The sequence below is a fragment of the Charadrius vociferus genome, unplaced genomic scaffold (assembly GCF_000708025.1).
Source record: "Charadrius vociferus isolate BGI_N301 unplaced genomic scaffold, ASM70802v2 scaffold228, whole genome shotgun sequence".
NCBI classification, from domain to species: domain Eukaryota; kingdom Metazoa; phylum Chordata; class Aves; order Charadriiformes; family Charadriidae; genus Charadrius; species Charadrius vociferus.
This window is the reverse complement of record NW_009649864.1, coordinates 1-21,142: the sequence shown is the minus strand read 5'-3', so window position 1 is coordinate 21,142 and position 21,142 is coordinate 1. Positions and strand designations below refer to the sequence as shown.

Here is a 21,142-nt window from a genome sequence, read left to right as displayed (position 1 = left end):
CTTTTTCTTTTCACTCTTGAAGAAAAGTGCGCCCTTGGAAGAAGGACTGACAATCTATTCTTCTACTCTAGCCTACACCACAGCTCTTTCAAGACCTAGAAAATCCAACATGGAAGGAAGAATCATCTGTCCTGGTATTTGGTGAAAAGCAAGCAGGTTATGTTAACCTGATTTCAAGCAAACATTTTTATCCTGTCTAGACACTCTAGCAGTAGCTGGCATGAACTAGCTAGCATGAAGTCCACTGCAACATGAAGCAGACAGCTGAAAACACTTACTTAACAGGCGAGTAACACTCATTGTTTTATAAGTACTTGAACATACTTGTGAAAACTGAGCAAGCTGACCACGCACATGGTTCCTCAAAGTAAAAAAAAAAAAAAAAAAACCCACACCCTAAAAAAACCCACAATATAAAAACTAACTCCTAATTGATGCTAGTAGGTAAGTAGGTAAGAACCTAATGAAAAGTATTATCCCACCCTTCAGGAATGGTCTTGACTGATATTGGCCAAAGAAATAAGATTTTTGAAGTTTCATTCCATTGGAAATGTGCACCAGCCATCTCTGCTAGACAAGGACATTAAAGGTCACAGATGTTGGCTCTGCAGCAGGCCAACGTATTCAGCAAAGAAACCAGCCAACCATTAAAAACAGATTTATTTTTTTTCCCAAAACACAGGTCTCAAGCCATGTCGATCCACAGGGGGAACAGAAGAATTTATGCTAATGAACTCGCCTTTTGGACAGATCTTTACACTCAGTTCAGCAGAAAATATTAATATAGAGACCATGGCTGTACAATTTTAGCCAAAGTAGTATTTACCGGGCAAAATGAAATAAGAAAAGGTGGACATATATCCTCAGAAGACTTTAAAATCCTACAGTTTTTTTCTTTTCTGCTTTTTGCCCATCTTTAACACACTGTTGATCATGTCAGTAAGAAGGCAGAATTCTTGTACTATTATCCTGTATTATAGTTCTCAGTTCCCTGGTTCATCTTAAAGGAGCCAATAAACTACCCACCTGTTATTAACAAATGCAAGTAAACAAGTAATAAATGCAGTTTGAAGTACAGGATAATATTTATTGTTCCATTATTTGACTATTTTTTTTATTATTATAAATCATTTTAACATACACTTTCCCTAAGGCTTAAAAAGTTCTTACGCTGTACTCAAATGCGAGTCCAAACCTCGAGTTTAAGGCTTCTTAAATACAAGGAATAAAATACCCCTAGCCAACCACTATAGTTAAGACTCATAAATAACATATTAGATCACAGTGAATTCAATATGTGAATTCCAGAATCAAATACTTGGCATAAAGATGTATACTTTAAACTAAGCTTTGAACTAGTCACGGAAAGGAAACTCATATGAAACAAAAACTAGACTTATTTTACCTTACATGTATTTCGATCCATCTGGAGTTTTACCAATTTAAGGAAAATAAGTTAATTGAATGTTCATCTGTTCAAATGTCATTACAACTACACATACACATTCTGTTATCCAAGGTATTATCCTTTATGAAAAATACATTGTTCTGTATTAAGTTTTAATAACAATTAGTGAAGTTAAATTAAAGAAATAATGCATAAGAGTAGGACTTAATCAAACAAACATTTCACTATTTGCTTATTTTCTACTGGATGCAGTTATGACACCTACTTCCAATACCACTTTAACTCTTATTTAGCTAAAAAAATGCATTAAAAACTGACATAAATTATTAGAGTAAAAACCTTTTGCGTGGGATTTGTTTGCAAGTCTCCATTCTCTGACAAGCCAAAGTCAAGTACTCCATCATCTTTCTGCCCAATGGCCTTAAGACCTTGCAGAAGTATTTCTCGGAAATGCTGATAAACAGGTTTCTCTTCATAGCTCAGTAGCTTCACCTTTTCCATGTATTTGGCTATTTCATCTAAAGAAATGGTACCTCCGATTAATTTCTATTTGAAAACATTTTAATCATTCACTTCTACCACAAAAGTCAGAAATTATGCATGCACCACTTACGCTATTTTTTGAAATGGTTATTTATAAACTCGTAATTATGACTTTACTACAACACGTTTTAGAAAAAAATTATACCAAGGTTCATTACCCAGTGATGACAGCATCACTGTTTTTTTTTACACATTCATTGCAAGAAAACAGTCAGTCGTAAAAAATGTAATAGGCCAATCTTCACCAATGAATGCTTGTTTACATGGTATTTCTTATGTCTATGTTTAAAAATGCTGAAATAGAAACTCGGTGTTGCCTCAGAACTTCCATCAGTTCAAGACTGAAACATACATTAAAAAAAATACATGAAACATTTGACCACTATAAAAACAGACAAGTCACACTTGACAAAGAAAACTCTCTTCTGATCACCAGCAGTAGCTGGAAATAACTAAATATTTAAGATCCCAAGAAAGTATATTTCTGACAGTCAGTTTTAACAAAATAAAAAAAAAAATCCACTCAGCAAATCAGCAATGACAAATAGAAATAATCTATACTTCAAGTTTCCATTACTTTGTATTTTGACTCTCTAAAATTCACTTGTGAAAAAACAACTTTCACATCTCGTGTTTGCAAATACTTAATACTGTCTTTAGCTAGAAGCAACACAGTGTCTGCAGTTCATATAACTGCAGCCAAAAAATAAAGAATCTAAACTTCTCCTAAACCTCTTAATCAACAATGTAATTCATGCCACTTTGTTGCTGATAAAAGTAAGAAGAAAAATAGGTACAAATTTAAGTAAAAAAGGAGGACTTAAAGAAGCAGAAGATTAGAGTACAATGCCCGAGAGAAACCTCTCAGGAAAAAAGCTGCCGACAGTCTGGTAACTCCTCACCTTTTGCAGCAACTTAATTGATCTCTTTTTATTTGAATACAGAGTAGCACAGCCTTCCCTTGTATGCACTCAACGTGCCCCACGTAAATACGAATTTCAGAGCTTCTCACCATTGTCTAAAGTCATCAACAATTTGGTGATGGCACCCAAACAGACTGATAGATTTTATTATTTTAAAGAAAAAGGACATTCAAACAAATTATTAGAGAATGCTTACCACATAGTACAAACCAAAGTATTTTAAGTTAAAATAGCTCCTCTTACCTGGTTTATTTTTCCCAGGAAAGCATTTGTCCATCAAAACTGAAATATTATCTCTACATCTGAAAAACAAAATTATTCAAAACTATTGTTTCTTTCAAACTTTGAATCCTGCCCTGTTCTGATAAACTTCCTAGGTACCTAGCTAGGGCCACCATCAGAGACAGCAACCACTACAAGATAAACCTTTCATATGGCGTAGTACAGCCATTTTTAGGAGTGTAGTACTTTTGAGAACCTGATGAATGCCAGAGAGGCTATCTGAAATATGGTAAGTTTTTGTTCAACAGTTTTTAGTTCTTACAAAAGCAAGCAAGTATAAGACTAAAGGAAAAGAACTGGTCCGTTTTAATGCCTCACATACCAGTGCTCTCACCTCTTCCTCCTAGAGGACTCTCTCTGGCTGGTATTATTCAGAGCAGATCCCCTGCCAAAATAAGTAGGGGCGGGGGTCTTCACTAACACTGATGGAGGCCAAAGTGTTAAAAGTAGAGATAAGGAAGCTAGATAACAAATACTTGTTAATGAGACAGAAACTGCTGCGCCTTTACAGCTTTCTTCATAATAAATATCTGACAAGAGAGGGTTGAGCGGGGGTGTGGGAAAGACAAAGGAATGTAACAGTGAGGGAGGGGACACAAAAATACAATTAACGAAATCCCACATCAGTAGTCCTCTAGCTGCAGTGATGCTCAAAGACATTTAAGATCCACCTTTAGCTCTCATCTCTGCCACTGTCTTCAGAGCATGGTGTTATAAAGGCTACTCATACTCCACTCCTCCTCTTTCTGTTAAGCAGGACTAATGGTTACTTGCATACTGATAAGAGTGCTTCTTGTCTTAACCGAAGTACTCTAAAGTGACAATACTTCGGTGAATAAATAAGCATCTCACATATGCAGAAAAAGACAGCAGAAGAGTACAAGTGAAGTTTAGTTACAAGTGAAGGATACATGAGACAGGATGACGAGAAACTGGAGGGTATACAATACAATAGCCTACTCACCAAAAGGGAACATACTGAAAGTACATTTCTACACTACAACATTTTCATGCCTATTTTTTATTTCAAAAAAGAAAGAAAACAATTAGTTTCTCACCTGATTTTTGAGTCTCTGACAAAATTTGGATCTTTCAAATTATCCTCCCATGGTAGATGGCCACTAAGCCAATGAATCATACAGTAACCCAAGATCTCCAGATCACCACGTCTTGATGGCGCTAAACACATACGCACACATAAAAAAAGAACCGTGAGAGCAGCTAATAAAGCACACACAGTTTAACAGTTCAAATTTGTAAATACGCTAAGAAAATAGAAAGCCAGTGCTAAAAATTTAACACTACTCTATCTGATATGTATTTATTTTAGTGTGAAAGCAAGGAAGAAAAATATATTGTTCCTACATCTGGAAGGATAACTTCATTTTTAAGTCCTTTATCAATCTCTTTCTTCTACTCAAGGACATGACATGCTGCAGTTATCCCAATTTGGGAAGCTTTTGAAGTACTCAGATTGTGGAAAAAATAGAGCAAGTTAGTGAAATGATTGACTTTCTGTTCAAAACAGTTTTTACTTTCCTTCTGCTATAAAAAGGTAATAGTGCTGAAACCCTACCTCCTGAAAAAAATATTCCGCAATGCTAAAATATTTTATGTGGCCTGAAAACTGAACAGAGGACAGTAACAGATCAGATCCCTAAGCCCTGCCAAAAAAAAATCCCCACCCCAAAAAAAGCCAACCACGCACATGCACATTGACCACAAACTACACTATAAACAGGCAAATCATGTCATCTTTGTTCATGTTCAGTTTTAAGCACAGGTGCAACAGTTCATCCTGAAGTAAATAATAATTTTCAACAACTGATATTTTTGCAAAACACGCTTTTATGTTAATAAAACCAAATTTAAGAATGAACAAAATAAAATTGGTGTTCACTATAAATGCTCAGCATTTAATCGGACATAGACCTGTCCTTTTCATGTTCAACCTTTTCTCACTTCTTGCCTTTTGATGTTCAGTGACTATAGGCATAATCACGAAATAAAATTTCATAATTAAATGAAGTTTTGTTTAAAAATCTTCTAAATATGAAACAATAAAATGAAAGAATATTGTGCATCTTTGCCCAACATGAAGGAACAATGTTCTCATTGATAGCAGAAACTATTTATCTCCTGAAAACAGGGTCTGTTTTCCTATCAAGATCTCATAAGCACTATTCGATGTCTACTCAGTTAATAAAAAGCAATACAGTCAACATCTTAATAGTCTTTATAAATTAAGGAACACTATTTAAGAAAGTTACATTAAAAACACAGTAAATTAATATCAGAGTAAAAGTTAGTAAATGGAAAAAAAAGAAAAATGCCAGCATAGTCCATAGAAAAGACAACATTTTTATAGATTCAGAAACCTCGTTGTTTACAAAACTCAGTGCAGCAAATAGTCTTCTGCATTTATAAAAAGGATGCATAAATGCTTATTGCTGAGAACAGTTTTACATACTTACCCACACCTTTGTGTGCATCAATACTGGTATATTCAATAGTTCCATCATGACACCTTTTAGGATCTTCTTTATACACTTTGTGAACTCCTTCAGGACAGTATCGGAAGGCAAGTCCATAATCCACCAAGTACACCTAGTAATTTCCACAAAGAATTCTAAGATTAAAGAACTATAAACAGAAAAAATAAGCAAATAATAAATGTAACTCCCAACCATTCTTGTAACTTCTTAAAAGGTATTAAAAATTGTGAGGTTTTTTTACTATAAATGGTCCTTTCTTCAGTGCTTTATTGAGATTACTACGTATGATTTGAAAACAACATGTCAGATTGGTTTTGTTGTATTCCATATAGCAGTCTGATCTGGAAGTAAATTCTTGCTGATGCGGAGGACACATACAGTAAAATAGCCAGTTATTACCAGTAAGATTAAACAAAAAAAAAAAAAAAAAAGAGACATAATGTTCATAGGGGTATAAATACACTTACTGTCCTATCCTCTTTAAAGTCAGCTGTCCCATTTGAACATTACTATATACTATGACTTCTCACTAACGCCACAGTTACTTTAAGAGAACCAAGACTTTCCTTACTTTGTGATCTAAAACATTTGGGAAGAAGACATGCATAATTCTGAAATTCTAATATGCATTGTTTGAATAGTAAAGAGAGTTAAAAATGCTGGAAAATGAAAGACTACCGTAAATCAAGTGGAACAATCAACACTTTAAAGACCGATTTTTCAAGTAACAGAACACTTATCTGATGGATTTCTCAAACAAAGGAATAAGGTAACAATGCAGACAGGCAAACATAATTTACCAGTGTGCTATATAATTTTAAGCTTCCACCTGCAAATACCTATTTGTGAGTCTTTTTTTTTTTTGGAATCTTGAGAATTTCTCTAGAATATTATTTAGGCCAAATAGTCAATTTGATAACTGTCCAGCAAAATGCATTAAAAAAATCGTAGAATATTAACTAGATACAAATGTCAAGCAGAAATAATGTTACCATATACATTCTTAAAAATGAACTTCTGCTAGATTTCACAGGTTCAAAGCACTTGTGTTGTCAAATAGAAGGTTTAAAACATGAGGAATAAAATGCATCAAAAATACCTGATTAGGGTTCTTGTAACTCATAAGAAGGTTTGATGCCTTGATATCTCCATGCACATATTCATGTTCATGGACGTATTCCAGAATATCAAGCTAACAAAACAAAATACAGTCATATAAATGCAGTACCCAGCTCCACCCAGCAGAGGACCTGTACTCAGCACAAAATTGTGATTTAACTGAAAGACTTACACGGGGAAGGCAGATTGTAAAAATATATCTTTTCAACTTACTATTCTCAGGCCTAATTGTAGTACAGTTTTATGGGGAAATCGCTTTGCATTCTCTTCATACATTTTCTGAAGATCTCTGCCAAATCGGTCCATTATCATAAATCGATAACTAATTCACGGGGGGGGAAAAAAAACAAAACTTACTGAATTGTACTTAGCAAAGTACTTTATGTGTTAATTGTACAAATTACTGATTGAAAACATCTCTCAAATGATAAACTGCAGGTACACAGAAAACATAAGCGGGAAATACTTGACGATTTTTTTTTTTTAATATTGTACATCAATTCTTAACTTTTTTACATCACCTAGTCAAAAGTTTATCCATCAAAAGAACTGCTCTTTATTACTGACTAGTTATGCAAGTATAACAAGCACCCTGACCTGGCAGAGAGCTACTAAAACTCCTTTGCAGCATAGCTGTTTAGAGAAAGCCCACTGGGAAACAAGGATTGTTACATAAACAGACATAACATTCAAGACCAAGTAACAAAAATATTTCATGACATGGAACAATACTAAAAACTATCCCCAGACTGAAGACAAATTTAATGAGAGACTAGCGATTATTTTAGCTCACAGATTAAATAAAAAAAATATATATATATATCTCGCCAAGGAAAATAAAATAGATTTAGAGAAAGCACGAAGACCTTTATATGTACGAGTGAAAATACTCTAATTGCACACCACACCAGAAGAAAAACTTTAAAAGTAGTCATATTAGTCACGGACATACATTAGAAGTCGACTTTATTTTAATTCAAATACGAAAAGCTTCTAAACCACATAGTATAGCATCACAGTATTACAGCAATGTTCAACATAAATGAAAACTAAATCACAAACAATGTAATAGACACAAATATGAGTAACAAACAGTACAGATAAGTGTACTTATTCATCTATTCCTTAAACACACCCTGTTATGAACATGAAACTTTGTAGCAGAAACGAACATGAAGATAGGTGGAAAACAGATCTTATGAAGTAAATTAGGTTAAAAGGGATAGTGGTTCTGGGTGAAATAAATCCCAGTATAGGCCAACAAAAGATATATTCACCTGTTTCCATTTTTTTCATGCAAGCCAGAACCCCAATACCTTGGTACACCTAAATATTTCAGTTTATGAGACTTAGTCCACTTCTGAACTGAAAATATAAATAAAGATAAGTTCATGAATTTGCACCAGTGAAGACTTACATAAAAAGGAAGTACTCATATTGCTTACAGTTTTTGCACACATGTGAGCTGCTTATTTCATGGAAACTTGTATGCAAACTATACTGGAAAGTTAATGATACATCCGTCGTAGGAACAGAGATGCAACTAAAGTTGCAATTTAGACAATACCATCAACACAACTATAAAGAACAACTTACCAAAATTGCGTAATTTTACTATATGTCTGAACTGGATTTCAATCATTTAAAAATAATTTTGAAAATTACCTAAAAAGATTCTCTTAAAGTTCGACCTTACTCCTGCAGGCTCTATTTTCCTAAACGCTTGTAGTTCATTAAAAACATTTTAATAGACTGCTTACTTTCATCTGGCTTAGCAGCTCGCATGTAGAACTTTAACTCAGTAAAAAGAGGTCCATTCTGGCTGGGTTCCTTTAAGACAATTTAAAATTAGTTAAAAACTGCTGTGTTAGTGCCTAATAATTATTAAAAGCTCACAAAACGTAACATTCACCCTATAAAAACATATTCACCCTGAAATACTCTACCCAGTGCTGATAAACACAAACAACAGTTGGCTCTAAAAAGTTATTTTTATTATAATTTTCTTAGCATTAAGGGTATCAAAGAATCCTTTCTCATAACAGAAGATTAAAGAATCACAAATTAACTGAAATGTATAGAAATATTACCAGTAATTTGAAGCAAAAGTTTAGCAGAGAACATTAAGCGACATTAATTATATCAGATTTTCCAGATTAAAGCTGGATTGCATCAATTGCAATAGCCATTAGTGAGCCTAAAATAACACCTGAAATGATTTGATGGAAAAATCTTAACAAAAGTTAAATTCTTGCTGAACTTACGGTATTTTGTCCCCTTCATACATTAGTTGATCAGGGTAAAAATTACAGAGTATTTCACAATTTCTCTTAAACTAAATTATAAGAACTACACCTATTTTGACTTTAGTTTACCTTGTATTTAAGTTAACATAAGGTATTTCAGTTCCATTTTTTAGGGACAAATCTATGGTAACCACATATTGCAAGTAAAGTGCAAGAGAGAAATTGGTTTGAAAACACCAAAGCTTTGCAACACTGTAAGAATTGCAAATGGGCAAGTACCTTGACTCAACATTTCCAGAACTTGGCGCAGAAAAAAAACCCAAACTGATTGCAACTCTTGCAATTTCTAAGTGATTGATTTTGAGATAAGCTTAAGCAATTTGTTTTAGTCTAGTTCATTCTATATCAGTGAAAACAGCCGTTTTGGAACATCCTATGCTTTAAAAAAAACAAAAAAAAAAAAAAAAAGACTACTGGCAAAGAAAGCCAGAAAGAATACAATCACGTGATATTAGCAAAAGTTCCAAGATACATAATGTTAATCTTAAATGGTTTTCATTGTAACTTTTAAATGTAGATGTAGTGATCCAGAAAATTGCTAAGGGCCAGGCTGTACCACTCAGCTAACAGAGGTCTACTGCCAACATTAACGAAGCAAGCCATGTAAAGAGATCAAACACACTGATGAACGTGGGCTCTAGTGTGCATCTGATGTATTGGCTCAGAGGCAAAGTAGGAGGACTGGTGAGAATGACAGCAGATACCAGCTTAGGCACCACTCCTGGACCTGGACACTCGATTACAAAGCTACTGCCTATCTCCGCCTCACTTTCCCCAGCAGCATCGCCCTGATAAACCATGGAGCCAAGACAACAGTTTTCTGGCCCCTCCTTGCGGGACCAACGGTCAGACTTAAGCCATGAACCAGACAAAAAAAGAGACAACTGATCAATGCACATAAACTTTGGTGCATGTATATTTACTTTCATTTAGTTTATTTATCCACTATGGACAACAAATTAGACTATATATACAGAAGAAGGGTTAAATAGATGAATTCTTATACTGCAGTTATCTCAAATAAACGTTACTTAACCTATTCACTTGTTTCTGTGTAGCATAATCCACTAATACTCTAACTTAATTAGAATATAAATAATACATATTATTTTGATTCAATTTACATAGGTTTGAAGAATGTTATTGTCTTACTAAAACACAGCAAAAAACTGTAGGTGTTAAAAATTCTTAAAATATTTATCTTTAAATAAATCATTCCACAAAAAATTATGTCTCGGTGCTGAAAAAAAAGATATATATTTCTCGAGTCAGAGCAAATGCTCAAAATCTGGTATCTTTTCATACTTGAGGGGATGGATAAATGATTTAACCACTAAACAGATCTTCATGTTGACTATGAAGCTGTTTCCCCATAATACCATTAATTCTACATACAGATAAATAAATGCATACGCTATGTTAAAAAGGCTCATGTTATGATGTCCAATATTTGCCATACTAGTCATCTTGTAATATGCTAAACCCAGAAAGACTTCAAACATAAATTTCTACAACTTTATGCCCAGGGTCATTCTAAACACACGACTTGCAAAACTGAAATTAAAGTCTAATTAGAAAAGATATCATAATGAAAGAGATTATGGAGGAGTACGTGTCGAAACCCAATAAATTTCTTTAAGTAGTATTTTAAGAATTCTGATCTTTTTCAGTCAGCAATTTAATGAAGTGTTATTAAACTCTGCATCCACTCCTGAACAATGACATCTGAAAGGTCCACATGTTAAAAAGCATTTCCTTTTTTACTAAAAACTGTGATTCATTTCGTACTGCTCAGACATCAATACTATGAGTATATGTCAAAGACTAAGCCAATTTCCGTCCCGCTTTAATAGCTTAATTTGAAGAACATTACTACAGAAGCACATATTTTGTTAAACACTAATAATTGTTCAAAGCTGTTAACCACTTTGCTTCAGTTGATGGACCAACCTAGAATTCGCCCAAGCATCAGAAAATAGGCCCTTATCTGTGGTTTTGTAATAGTAGACTGTAGGGCCATGATACTTTACGGGTCATTTGTGAGGGCAGCACAAGGACTGGGGCTACTCTTTATTGCCATAAAGACAAAATTATAAAAGACAAATTAAAAGTGAGCAGTCATCTGAGAGATTAGCAATGGAGGTATTTAAAAATTGCTGCAACAAAGTGAATCTAGCATAAAAGCAACCCAGAACTTACGGCAACTCTTCTATTCAGAGCCCAAAGTGGCAGAGAAGAGAAGCAGATGGACAGGCCTCAAACTCGGGGAAAGAGGAAGATACCAATTGCACACTGCATAATATAATGCACAGCTGACAATTTTCCAAGCAAGTCAAACTGGATTCTTCCATGAAAACTAAATGGTGCTCCACTTCCTGATCAGTCCAAACTCGTCAGGAGCCAGCACTTAGGGGCCAATGCCTCTTGTAGGCAAGCTACTGCAGATAACCTGAGTGTCTGTCATCTACCTCTAACGGGCCACAGCATAACAGACACTCCCTGCACTCGATGGCACGGGTTGGACATACAAAAGCAGGTCGCCACCATGCAACAGCTGCATGCTGGGACTCTTGATCTATGTGGAATTCCTGCCTGTAAACACCTAAGGCAGCAGCAGTACACTGATCTTGAAACTGTGGTCATTTGGCACTTCCATCGTAAGCGATGCTTTTTTCTGTGAGTGGCAATGTTTCAGAAAGAGGGTCATCACCAACAGTATCTCGGGGTATCTGAACAGTATCAAAACCAGTACTCTAGAATTTCCCTGTAGTCACAGATATAAATACCAAGATTAAAGGCACACACTAACTAAAATGTATTTTATTCTAAATTAACCTGATCATACTTTTATTATTATTTAACATTTTTAACAAATGTTAAAAGTATGAACATATTTACATAAGTGGCCAGCTATTGCGGTAAAACATTTCAGTATCACCATACAGTCTAATAAAATAAAAGATTAAAACATTGCAGTTCAGAACTGTGTTGAAGAATTAATATTTTACAATGTGAACTTCTTGTACAGTTTTCTGTTATTTGCTTTTGTAACAGGATCAGAAGTACCACCATGATAATAAACGGTCTGAATCTCCTATGGATATTCCTATATTCCCAGGTGTTTTACTGAGACTTTACCAGGGAATCATGTATAATAGTAGGATCTATACAAGGTACTCTAGCAAAATCAAGGTGTAAATTGTTTTGTCTTAAAGAAGAGCACATTATAGCCAAATCAAGTTAAATAATTTTTTTTTTATTTTAAGATCACAAACATAAGAGAATTTCAACAAATAAAAAGAATTCGCTGATTTGCTACAATGAGCTAAAGATGAGCTATCAACAATGCCTTTTCTTCTCCCTAATCATTAGGTTAAAAAAATTATGTGTCAGTGCCATTTTAATTCAGTAGGAATTAGAATACGTATGTGTTTTATGATAAAACATTTAAAGGACTTTCTATCTGTGGGGATGTCAGGAATCAAAGTTTTGCTGTTTCTACTCCCAAGCCATCTGTCAGCTTACCAACATCCAGTGGTGAGCAACAGTTCACACAGACTCACTGTTGAATCACAGAAATTCTCCAAAAGCTAGCCAGATTTCATTCATTTTGTGATATCTGGGCTGTTTACAGGAAGCAGCAAATGAAACAGAATCTGATCTACTTCATGAACCTTTATCAGCTTCCCTGATGTTCCACCCTCATACATTTGAAGTCCCAATTCTAAGCAGCGTTCCTCTGTATCACCACAATTACTTTTATTTTAAACAGCACTATGGAATTGTGTTATTTTCAGTCAGAAGATGTTTTAAATTACACATGATATTCTAGAACAAACATTTTCAAAATGTGAAGTAAAGATTCAAATTGTCTCTTACCACTTTTGCAACATAAGGTGCATCACTGCCAACCGACTTTGAGGAATTAACATCAGCTGTTAAAAGGGAAGCATTTATTAGGAGTACGAGAGGGAACTGTCACAAAACATACCCTTATTTACTACACAGCATGGACAAACAAACGACAAAGCAATTAAGTACTGACATGAACATATATCAGTACCTTAGGCTTTGGTAAGAGAACTACTCTATATGGCAAGGCTAGTCTACATGGATACTGTCTTGCATTCTCCCGTCTGTTTAAGGAGTACAGGCACTTTACTAAATAAAGGAGTTGTTCCTTCTTATTCAATAACTTTTTCCTCATCAATAGCATTTCTTTCATTTTCTAGGACTGTGATGAAAATGTTGTGGATGTAAAGATGAAAAACACATTCTCTCTACTATTTTGCCATGCCACATATCCAAAAGTGACTTTTTGTCACTACTAAGCTGTTGATATTTGTGACAGAAGGAGATACAGGTATAAAGGGCATCAAGTTAGGCAAGCACAAAGTACAGGAACAGTCAGGGGCACAGCTTTGTGCAAATGATGGAGAAACAAACAGAGAGCCAGCTTTGGCTTGAACAAATCCAGAATTCTTAACACGAAGGACTACACAATTTGAGTGAGCTAGAACTCCAGTCTCAGTAAATTTAGTAGCTCATTGAGCAAGGCTGAGTAAGTACTAGAGAGCTTCTTTGGCACAAAGCCACCCACTGGTCCTGTTTTTCTTCTTAATCCACTTATGCTGCAGTCTGTTCATTTTGAAAGCGGGACAGATTAATTTTTTTTTCAACTCAGTATGAATTCAGTGCAACTTTTCACCAACAGGAGGAAGACCACAAATGCACAGCAAAAGAAAACCTTATTAACATGAGCACATTAACTTTCATACCTTCAAAATTGTTTGGAAAATGAGGAGGGGCAATCAAGGTTTTTAGTTCTCTGAGGTATACTCAAGATCTCTCTTATCCATTCATCTGTTCAAATAACTAAGTATGGAACACTATCCACTAAAACTTTTCCTTGAATTCAACAAACAGCATTGCAAAACAAGATCTGTGCTGATGCTTTAAACTGTGAAGTCCAGGATTTCAATTTGTTTTGAGCATTGGTTACATAAAAAAAAGTACACGAGTTATGTCATAAGTTCACAAGGCAATGAAAAAGTCAAAAACAGCACCGAAGTGAAAACCAGCCAAAATACTGCTGATCAGTAGCCTCCATAGAATATGCTTAGACAGTTTCAGTTCAAAATTTGTGATATTAAGACACTCATGCAAAAAGTCCCTTCTTTAAGCCAGACCAAAAATAAAATTTAAATAAATACTAAACTATACTTTCACTGCTAAAAAGTAGTAAAGATTTTGGTTTAAAAAATGAAGAAACTACCACCAGAATCTCAAACAACCACAGTTCTCACAGTGACCATTTGCCCACTCTTGTTGTTTTTTTTCCCAACACCATGAACCAAGCTAAGGTTCTAGGAAAAAAGGTCACTTGAAGATACTCTGCGTTTCTAACTTCGGGTCAATTTTTCATTGCTTTGAGTAAGGATAAACATCTTGCTCTTCATTTTGAAGCATTATCAAAGATAATTATACTCACCGAGGTATAGGCGTCCAAAGCCTCCTTGCCCTATAGGGACACCTAATTTCCATTCTTTTCTTGATGTATCCGCTAGAACCTCCCCCAGAGCAAACACTTCAGCAAGTTTTCTTTTTGCAGGGGCTCTTTTTCCAGCAGTCTTCTTATTATATGGCATTTTCCCTAGAGGGAGGGGGAGGAAGCAAAGGAAAAATAAATTAAAAAAACCCATAAGTTACATGCTGCCCAGACTTATTTTATGTAGAAATCTGTTAGAAACATGAAAAAAATATGGATTCTTTAAGTTTTAATTTGTTACTACAGAGATACTCGAAATACAGTAAGTAGTTTCATTGCATGACTTCTAAGTGAAAAACAACTAATTTTTCCCGGCATCACAAAAAAATTTGACAGCAAAAATCTTCAGAAAAGAAATGTATTAGAAGACCTTGTCTAATACATGCTAGAAAAATCTCAGAATCTATCATACTCAATCAATCACAACCAATCATAGGTCTAAACTTAGAAAAACGTAAACTGATGAAATATTTGAGTTTTCCCGACAAAAATGCAGAGAAAAATATAGGCCATTCAAACAGTTAATTATTTTTTCCTCCTATATAACTGCAAGCAACAAAAATTAAAGTCTGCTTATTGTTCACAGGGCAGCATTTCATAGATCATCAACAAACTAGTACCTAACGACCTATTTTGAGATCATAAATGTAAAAAAGTATTACCATTGCCTTCTCCCAACCTCAGATTGCAGATAAGCAGTATTTCCAGAAATAACATAATGGCCCACTGGCACCAAACAAGTGCATCTTTCTGCAGTAGAGGCCTCATTTTGAGCAAATAAATGTTTTGAGTTTTTAGCACCGCCAGATTTTGATTCAGTAAAAGAACTGACTGAATGTGCGGCCATGACATGGCAAAGAGTGCACTAGATCTCTTTATATGAAAGGCTGTCATGATATGTTTTACAAAGAACTGATCTTTCCCTGTACCCCATGAAGACACAAAGCACACAAAGCAGAAAGACTTTTTTTTTTCTAAAATATACCGTTCTGACTGGTGGGATTTTATTACTATTATTTTATTTTGCTTGGGGAAACAGAAGCAATATTAATACACAATTCAGGAAGTTTCTGGATAGCAAAGTATTTTTTCTCCTATTAGTCTTGATACTCAGTATAATACCCCTAAGCCAAATGCAGTTACTTAACATCAGTTTTCCTCTTTTAGTTATAATGTTCCTCTAGGACTTTTCTTAATTTCCCAAATAGAAAACTACGTAACAATGACAACTGTTCCAAAAGCACTCCCCCCTTTACAAGCCTCTTTTCTGACTGGGTAGTATCTTCAGGAAATTTTCTTTCCCAAATAATGTCTGTTACCCAAGAGAAGAGAGCTAAAGAGAGCAGCGCATACCCATTTCTCTACATTCCTCCTATTACTAAATGCAAGAATAACTGTCAAGTTTTCTGAAAATGTTATTCTGTCTGCTAATACTCAAGTCTGCAGCTGCGATTGACCAAATTCCTACGGGTGGAATGGGACAATGATAGAACACTCCATGGAGATGGGATGTGGCCAAGGAGCTTACTCAACACAAAAGCGACTAATTGGTGGCCTTTGTTTTAGGTAAACAGCTGAACAACAGTTGAGGGGAGATCAAATTGGTTGAGTGGATCAAACAGGGGTGTAAATGTCTCCTCAAGTTAGCCAGGCCAGCGTGGGGGGAGTGAATACGAGGCTCAGCCCAACATAAAGAGTATAAAAACTAAACAACTAGCAAAAGAATTTTGAAGAGAACAATGGGCTCGAACTGGTTTTAACCCAGGTATTCCTTTGTGATGGCTGGCGACACCAGCATCATGAGAGTAAGCATATTATAGAGAGCAGTAATTGGAATCACATTGGTATTGTGACTGAACTGCGTATTGCAGTTGCTGTATATTGCTAAGTGTAACATACATTTGTATTGTTTTCAGTATATTTTGTATCACTCCTAAATCAGAAATCCCATATAACGTCAAATATCCTCAAATATGTAAATCTGGTATTACATATTATGCCCTCCACACATGGAAGAGCTACAAGAACCTGGTCAGAGTATTGGACTCTGTCAGCAAGCAGTCTGCAGATACCACAGTCATTCAATATAGGAATAAACACAGAAGGTGTATGATTCCACACCAAAAAAAAGTTCTGCTTTTTCAGAGTCCCTAATAATCTGAGAACTATTTCTGTGCCATAGAACCATGTCTGAATATCTACTGCAATTAAACGAATAACTACAACAAAACAGTATTATGAAATACCCACATCACAGGAAGAGACTGACATTTATCAATACATACATTGCACAAGCTTCCTCATTATCACAAAACAGGATGTTTTAATTCTGCATTACTCTCCCACATTTCCACTTACTTCTATAGAGTAACATTCTTCCCAACAATCAAGATATAGTTTTGACATTTTACACTTAAATTCTAAGACCAATTTTACCCACAGCTTTTTCCATAAACTATCTTCAAGAAACTCCTCTCTTTACACCTCTTCATTTTATTTTTTTTTCTTTAATCTTCAAGGTGATACATACTGTATTCTTAGAGGAAGGTTTTTCCTCTGGATTTGCTACAGGAGAAAAGTGGAACTTCCAAGCACCAAATCCAACTCCAGTTATCTCAGCTAAGACCATACCAATGAGAACACAAAGGTGTCAAAGAGCCAGAAGGAACAGAGAGTGGTAGGAACGGCTACGTGTTGATATCACTTAAAAGAACAGGTCAAAAAGATCAGAGCAGACCTTTAAGCAACTTCTCAGGACACCCAGATCAGGAACAGGATTAAAACAAAGGACAGAATGAAAGCATTAGAAGTGGCAATGGGAAAATAAATCAGAAGTCTGGAGCCCCAAGACTGACTCAGATAAGGAGAAAAAGAAAGCGCAAAAAAATCAGCAGTGTTGCCTAATGACTCAGATGTGGGACAAGATCACATCTCACTGTCATCTAAAGGGTACAAAAACGCATACAAAATGAGCATACTGTCCTCAAGCTAAGAACAATATGAGACACATGAAGAGGGCTAGAAGGACTGCATCCCTTGACCTCTGAGTTACTACAAATAATTCCAGCGAGACTTGGACAGACACACTCAGGTGATGAATGCTGGACAGACTACTGTCCAGTAAAAGAAAAATTTGTAACCTCTTTTCAATAAAGCTAGGAAGCTAGTGAAATAAAACTATTGATATGCTTCACATCTTTGACATTCACAGCGAGTGTCTTGATAGTAGCCTTGCCTAAAAGGGAATTAAGTTCACTTAAAATACCTCCTCAAAAGTATTAAAGGAGGAGCCGGTGTTTCCCTCTATTTTTTTTTCCCTTTCTTTGTTTAACATGGTCAATAATTGTATGCCTGAAGGTACTTAATTAAAAAAAAAAAAAAATTAATGACAACTTCCCTTTATCCATAAAAGCAAAAATTCAAAATGGACATAAGTTTGAACGTCCCCAGCTGGGAACCCTGCCCTTAACAAATACACTAGATACACATACATGGTTTCTTGGCTGTCTATATTCATATCCATCTGTTAAGATGGCACTGTGCCTACTTACAAGTTGGTCAAACTATCAGTAGGCCATAGGTGCCAAACACTGATCGCTTTCAATGGGCAGCATGCACAATACTCAGCACTCACTCTTTTACAAAAAAGCTGTTATCCCCTGAAATATTTAAGCAATGGCTGCACATGCTTTCACATTTATTTGTATAAATCCATTCATAGATCTTCTATTGATTGAAACAAAAAACACCTGGAGAATGCAAAAATCTTCTACATGAAAATACTGAACTGTGGAAAAAAAAGACAAAAAAATGAAAAAAGATAATGACATTTTAGTGCAAATTCTATCATTCTATGTGCTTTTCAACTAGCTATACAGCACACATGAGGGGTTTGTCAGGAAACTTATGAACCAGCAAACACAATGTAGAGCTGCATACTGTACATTGCACAACTGGAATAAAGTCATATAGTTCTCCCTAAAATCACCATTTAAAATTCACATTTACAACAACAAAAAAAAAAATCACCTTTAACTTTCCTGCATTTCAATTACCTCTCCCCATCAGTAAATGGAAATATTTTCTATCCCACAGGTATTGTGAAGCTTAATTCATTAGTGCCTGCAACCACGCTGAAATCCTTGGAAACAGAGTGCCATAGATGTCAAGTACTATACTATCATTCAAGTATCAAACAGACCTGACCCTACTTAGCTAAGGTATCTGACAAGAACAATTTTCAAGGTACATGATTGTAAACAGCAGCATTTTATGTGGCCACAATATGCTCAAAACAAAGATTTTGCCACTAACAAGTATGAATAACAGAAGTCTATTTGTCTAAACTCTCTCCAAAAGCCTCTTAGTACTACAAAGTCTATTTTTCCTGCTTCTCCCAAATAAAACATCTTGGAAGAACCTGAATACACTGTACTTGAGATATGCAGACAATTTTGTATCAATAGTGTTATCAGTGGTGTTACCTTTACAAATGTTGTCTGCAATGGTTGCTACTCTAGCGATACTTGAACTCTTAGAATAAATATGAATAGTCACTTCTCAACTTGTGTTGGCATCCATTCTCAATAAATCCCCAAAATGAATACATATTAAATTTATTTTGAAGGAAGTATTTCTGCTGTGTGGCAAGTCAGACTGGTTTCTTCCTGACCCTCCTCTTTTTTTTTTTTTTCCTGGAAATTGTCATTTTTATGGTTGTTTATCTCAGTAGGACCTATTTTCATTCTCAACACAGAGAGGGCATGCTGGTTACCTGTGCTTCTCTTCAAGAACAGGTAATCCCAGCAAGACCTGAAATCTATGCGTCATTAATACCGTTCATTAGTCACAGCAAGACATCTAAGTTGGCCTGCAAAGAAGAAAATAAAGACAAGCAAAAAACAAAACCAAGTTTTTGCTCAAGGAGTGGGAGGGAAAGAATATGACACCGAATACTATAGAACTGTTTCATAAGACAGACCACCAAAACAAACAAACAAAAAAAAGTACCTGAAGTATCAGTGACTTGTAATACCATGTAAGGTAAACAGTGAACAAAGGCTTTCTTGCATAAATTAGACATTCTATGACTGGTCCATCATTGTGTTACACTTTTGAGTACCACTATAATCTCATTTCGTGGCGATTAAGATGTCTGACAAATAATGGTACTTATGGAAGAAGCAGCACTAGGGTTCTTTCACCAAGAAATAAGAAAAAGTCTTTTTAGACAAAATGAGTAAATGTACATAGGTGGACCACAAATACTGAGAAGCATTTCATCACAATAGTGCCATACTGGGCAAGCTGAACTTTTTTTTTTTTCTCTTCTTTTTTTTTTTTTTTTTTTAAATAAGCTGCTGTGTGACAGACTTTTTAAAATTTCAGAATGCAGCTTGTTCAGAGATAGGAAACAGTCATTCACAACAGAAATTACTGCGTTGCTAATTTTAAACTGCCTTCTCAACAATGCGTTTTCTTCCTTTGAGCAGTATTTAAGGTTCTCCTGAAAATCCTGAGCATCGCTTAGTTATTGCAATAAAGAACAGTGAGCTATATAAGGCACCAAATTACCTGTCACTCCACATCACCACCAAACCAACAGCAAGTACCTATGCATGTAAATAACACACTTAACAGCTTTTTGATAGTTTGGCATACTGTACAAAAATCAACAGCTCCGAAATTCATTAGGAATCCTACCTCATTTGAGGATTATCCCCAAGAATTAAGTGGGCAGCTTATACCTACAGAGGAAGGCACATGTCTTTTGACACAGTAATAGCTACAGGAAGCTTCACAATAGCTTTTATAGTTTTGCTAACAATAAAAAGGGCCTACGGATTCCCCATTAATTTATAAAAGCCTTAAGCACAAATTGAAAAACAAAGAAAACAACAGGGTTTGCCCTGCCTGCAATCACGTAAGTCTTAAACAAGGAAGGTAAATGGAGAGAAATAGGAAGTGAAGATAAAAACCACAACCACGGACAAGACAGAAACCAGCTTAGTCCAGTTCTGTCACAACAGGCCTGTCCTGATCCTAAAATTGGAGACTTTTATTTCTGACTTGTAGGCTTGGATTTAAAAAAAAAAAAAAACAAAAAACAAAAAACCTATGTTTACTTTAAAGCAAAACTCAGGAATGCTTCCCAACCAAGGTGATATTTTGTTTGTTAGCCACACCGGGATGCTCCTGAAGGTGACAAACCTCTAAATGGCACTGAGTATTGCTGTTACTCTGCTTTCCGGGTTTATAGTGACAGCAGATTAAAGCAAAAAAAAAAAAAAAAAAAAATCCCAGCCATGAAGGAAAGCAATTTAGGCCGCTGCCACCAAAGGCAGCTTTAGGGGAAGGGGCAAAGAGGAGGAAGGGGGTGTGGGTGTGCAGCAGAGCTCAAGGGTGAAACAGTGCTCTTACCCACCTGCCCCCCTTCTCTCCCTCCCTGCCTGCCCAGGGAGATGCCTTCGGCCTTCCCTACCCCCGGCAGCAGACGAGAGGGAGGAAGAGGGCCCCGT

The 21,142-nt window shown here is 35.5% G+C and overlaps 1 protein-coding gene across 2 annotated transcripts in view; it reads right to left on the bottom strand.

Annotated features, from left to right (window-relative positions):
• Positions 1 to 14,725, bottom strand: part of VRK1 (vaccinia related kinase 1) — a 28,959-nt gene extending 14,234 nt beyond the window's left edge. The window contains exons 1-10 of one of the 2 annotated variants that reach the window (XM_009891027.1): positions 14,568 to 14,725; positions 12,956 to 13,011; positions 8,531 to 8,600; positions 8,048 to 8,135; positions 6,984 to 7,092; positions 6,751 to 6,843; positions 5,631 to 5,763; positions 4,215 to 4,335; positions 3,118 to 3,176; positions 1,748 to 1,926 (exon numbers count right to left, since the gene is read on the bottom strand). In XM_009891027.1, coding sequence (XP_009889329.1) covers positions 1,748 to 1,926; positions 3,118 to 3,176; positions 4,215 to 4,335; positions 5,631 to 5,763; positions 6,751 to 6,843; positions 6,984 to 7,092; positions 8,048 to 8,135; positions 8,531 to 8,600; positions 12,956 to 13,011; positions 14,568 to 14,724 — 1,065 coding nt within the window. In that variant the 5' untranslated portion in view covers position 14,725. The remainder of the gene's footprint in view (positions 1 to 1,747; positions 1,927 to 3,117; positions 3,177 to 4,214; positions 4,336 to 5,630; positions 5,764 to 6,750; positions 6,844 to 6,983; positions 7,093 to 8,047; positions 8,136 to 8,530; positions 8,601 to 12,955; positions 13,012 to 14,567) is intronic. The other variant, XM_009891026.1, reaches the window with a different exon arrangement.
• Between the last annotated feature and the right edge of the window lie 6,417 nt (positions 14,726 to 21,142).